This window comes from Histomonas meleagridis (genome assembly GCF_020186115.1).
Source record: "Histomonas meleagridis strain 2922-C6/04-10x chromosome Unknown contig_23, whole genome shotgun sequence".
In the NCBI taxonomy this organism is placed as follows: domain Eukaryota; phylum Parabasalia; order Tritrichomonadida; family Dientamoebidae; genus Histomonas; species Histomonas meleagridis.
The window spans coordinates 122,458-125,913 of NW_027150820.1; the positions used below are offsets into that span (position 1 = coordinate 122,458).

General features: G+C 29.0%; 1 protein-coding gene across 1 annotated transcript; it reads right to left on the reverse strand.

Annotated features, from left to right (window-relative positions):
- Nucleotides 1-800: 800 nt before the first annotated feature.
- Nucleotides 801-2,683, reverse strand: GO595_003682 (uncharacterized protein; the record flags this gene model as incomplete). The annotated part of the gene is made up of 2 exons (XM_067916729.1): nt 801-825; nt 936-2,683. The coding sequence occupies 2 exons, from the start codon at nt 2,681-2,683 to the stop codon at nt 801-803; spliced, it is 1,773 nt and encodes a 590-aa protein (XP_067775969.1).
- Nucleotides 2,684-3,456: the final 773 nt, after the last annotated feature.

Genomic DNA, 3,456 nt, shown 5'->3' on the forward strand with positions numbered 1-3,456 from the left:
CTATAGATAATAATATATTCTCATTAAAGTTATCTTTATCTCGATCACCATAATATAAACCAATTTCAAATAATGTTTGAATAATAGCAAATCTTTGATTTTGATATTGGACTGTATCTTGTGTCGAATAAAATAATGAAACTAATCGAGATAAACTTTTAATGAAATCTAAAAAGTTTTCTTTAAATAATCCAAATTGTAATATTGTAAAGAACTTTGTAATTAATTCTTCACATAAATTAACAACTTCTTTAGTAAGTTTTTGTTTAGATATAGCTGAAATAATATTAATAATGATTAAGAAATATCGTGGATTATCATATTTAAATTCACTTGTAATTTTATTAATATGTTTTAATGTAATTTTAATAAACTTTAATATGGATTTAGAATTTAAATATTCAAATGACTTAGAAAATAATTCATCATTAATCTCAGAAACTAATGCATATGAATGTATCGAATTGAAAAAGAAATCTTCTGATGAAATTGGTTTTTCATTAGGAATTTCAATCATTTTCTTCTTTAATAAATGTATGTTTTGTACCATATATGGTGTTAATGCATTAACTCTACCTCGTGTAACATGATAAGTAATCATTGGTTGTCCAATATTTGGTAAATTAACTTTTCGAGGTTTTAATATTTTAGTTAAATAACCTATATAAGTTTCAAATATAAATTGTGTTGCAATAGTAAACACATTATCATTTGGTGACTTACTATTACCTAAAGATTTAGAATATTTATCATTATGTGAATAGATTAAGTTAATCCAACTTAATATCTTCTCACAAAAATCAGTGATCTTTCCAATATGTATAGCTCTAAGTAATAATATATTAATAGATAATAACTTAGAATCATCATTTGTAAGTTTACCTTTATGATTATTTAATGTAACTGTTAATATTAAATAAGCCCAATGTAAAAACAATGAATAAACAACTGGAAAATGTACAACGTTTGGTGAATTCATTCGAATTCCAATCTTAAGTTCTGATTGAAATGTTCGTGCAATTTCAATAATTTCTTCTAATATAATTTGGTTCTTAATACCTTCAACTAATCGTTTGTTAAATGTGAAAAATGTTTGTAAGAATAATATAAATGATTGTGTATTTGTAGCACCTGTTTCTGCTAAAAGTCTGATGATGTTTTTAACTAAATCAGATTGGCGATGAAAGACTTGAATTGTATCTGACGCTTTATGATCAAACTTCATAAATTCTGTCGGATTAAAATAGTTTGGTACTTCTGCAGGTGTAGTTTGGACATCTTGTGATGATAATATCGAATATAATGTAAATTTGGGTGATGCACTTGTAAAGTAATCAAGGATTTTAGATGCTGTTTGTAATGCGACTGTTCTTGAGATACTATCTGCATCTTTATTCTTTATAGTTTCCATATATTCTCGTAATGATGAGATAAGTTTCTCATAAACTAATGATGGTAATTGTGGAAGATAACCAGAGATTGGATATCCTTTAAGTACATATTGAAGTGTTTCTAATAATAATGGCCATCCGGAATCTTCTTTAACTAAGTCTAATAATATTGATGATTGTAAGTTAGGATCACTATTGTTGGCTAACGATATGGAAACGATACGTGGGAAGACGTTTATTCGCTGCTCCTTTGAAAAAGATTCAATGAATTTCACTGTCGTCGGCGGTTCTTTGATTTTGTCGCCGAACTTTTCCATAAACTCCTTAAACGGTGGATTGCCATCAAGCTTAGAACAAATAACTTTGGCTTCAAGCAATTCAATAATGGCACACGTCATATAAAACTTCTTTTGTGATCCTCTTTCTTTGGAATTCTTACATTTGCCAGCAATCGTGGTAAATAGATTTGACTTCTTATTTTCACAAGCTTCTTTAAGTCCATTATGACACATTGGCATAAAGGCTGCGATTATTGCGATAAGCTCGGGTTCAATTTTTGATTTATTTTTGCATAATTTATCAATAAGATTTTCAAGTTCTGGAAAGCCGGTTTTGATAAGTTCTTCATGGTCAGTAGGACAATCAATGAAAAATCGTGATACTAAGCTGTATAACCCTGCTAAAAATTTGGGACGAATTTCTGGTGTAACATCTGGAATAATATTATCGATACCTTTGAAAGCTGCTATAAATGAATCACGGCTAAACATTGCATACGATAATTGTTCAACGATTTCACAAGGTGTAAATTCTCCATTAACTTGATGATAGACTAATTTGAGTGGATTAGCACCAACAGCAACGGCATTGGCAATAAAAAGTTTAATTGCTGGGATAAATCTCAAACTATAAACTTCTGGAAAAGTATTAAATCGAACTTGAATTATGTGAAGAATTTGTAGACTTCCTGTATTTGCAATATAATTTAATGGAAGAAGTCTCATAATTTCACAAAGAACTAAAATGTACTTAGCTGGGTTTTCTCGTGCTGTCATAAGAGTTGAAAAGGCTTCTAACTTCTCGCATAGTTCATGTGCAAATATCCTAAAGACTTCACTTGTGTCCTGAAGGCAAATTCCACTTGCGTCCGCCACGTATGTTCGATCTGGTGATGAAAGCCAAAGTAATGGATTAAAGGTTGGAAATGAATCTGGGGATGGATCAGATTGCATAATTTCTTTTTCCATTGTTTCTAATAGCTTATTTAGTGAGGGGAATTGGGTTTGCTTCATTTTTAAATCTGTTGGAATTCTCTCAATTTTTTGTGTTCAACTTTTTCTCTGTTAATAACGGTTAACCGTTGCGAAGTAAACTTAACGATTGTTTCCACTTCAAAAAAAGCTTCAACATTTCAATGAAACAGTAGAACAAAACATTTGAGCGTAAAACATGAATTTCTTATTTTTTATATTAATTACATATATTTTCATTTCCCCCTTAGATATAACATATTATATTTGATAAAATTTCATTCTTAATGATTTGAATTATTTAAATTTAACTCAGAATCAAGAAATTTTCAAAAAAGTTAACTTGTTTATAGAAGAAAAAATTGATAGTATCGTCGCCCAATAATTTGTAAACTAATCAAAAATTTACGAAATTCTCCAAAATAAAAACAATTGGCGGTATTTCATTCTGCGTTACCACACTCATAGCTTTAAATAAAGGAATGGAAAATTTAGTTATGCAATTTGAGAGTCATCCAAAAGGAGCATCAAGTTTTTGCCTCAATTATTTTTGAAACGTTTACTTGTCGTAATGAACGATGGATTCAAATTTGGGGGATAATTGGTAGAAATTGGTGGAATTGAATGATATGTATTGAAATTATTCTATCGGTTTTGAAAAATTATGGAATTATGGCGATGATTTTTTTTCGCTTTTATGGTTGGTCATCAAAATAATGTCAAAATTCCAATTTTTAAAACTCTTACCCAAATTTTATAGTAATTCATTAAATCATTTAGACAGCACATTAGAAACTTGGTGAGCCGAATTCAGG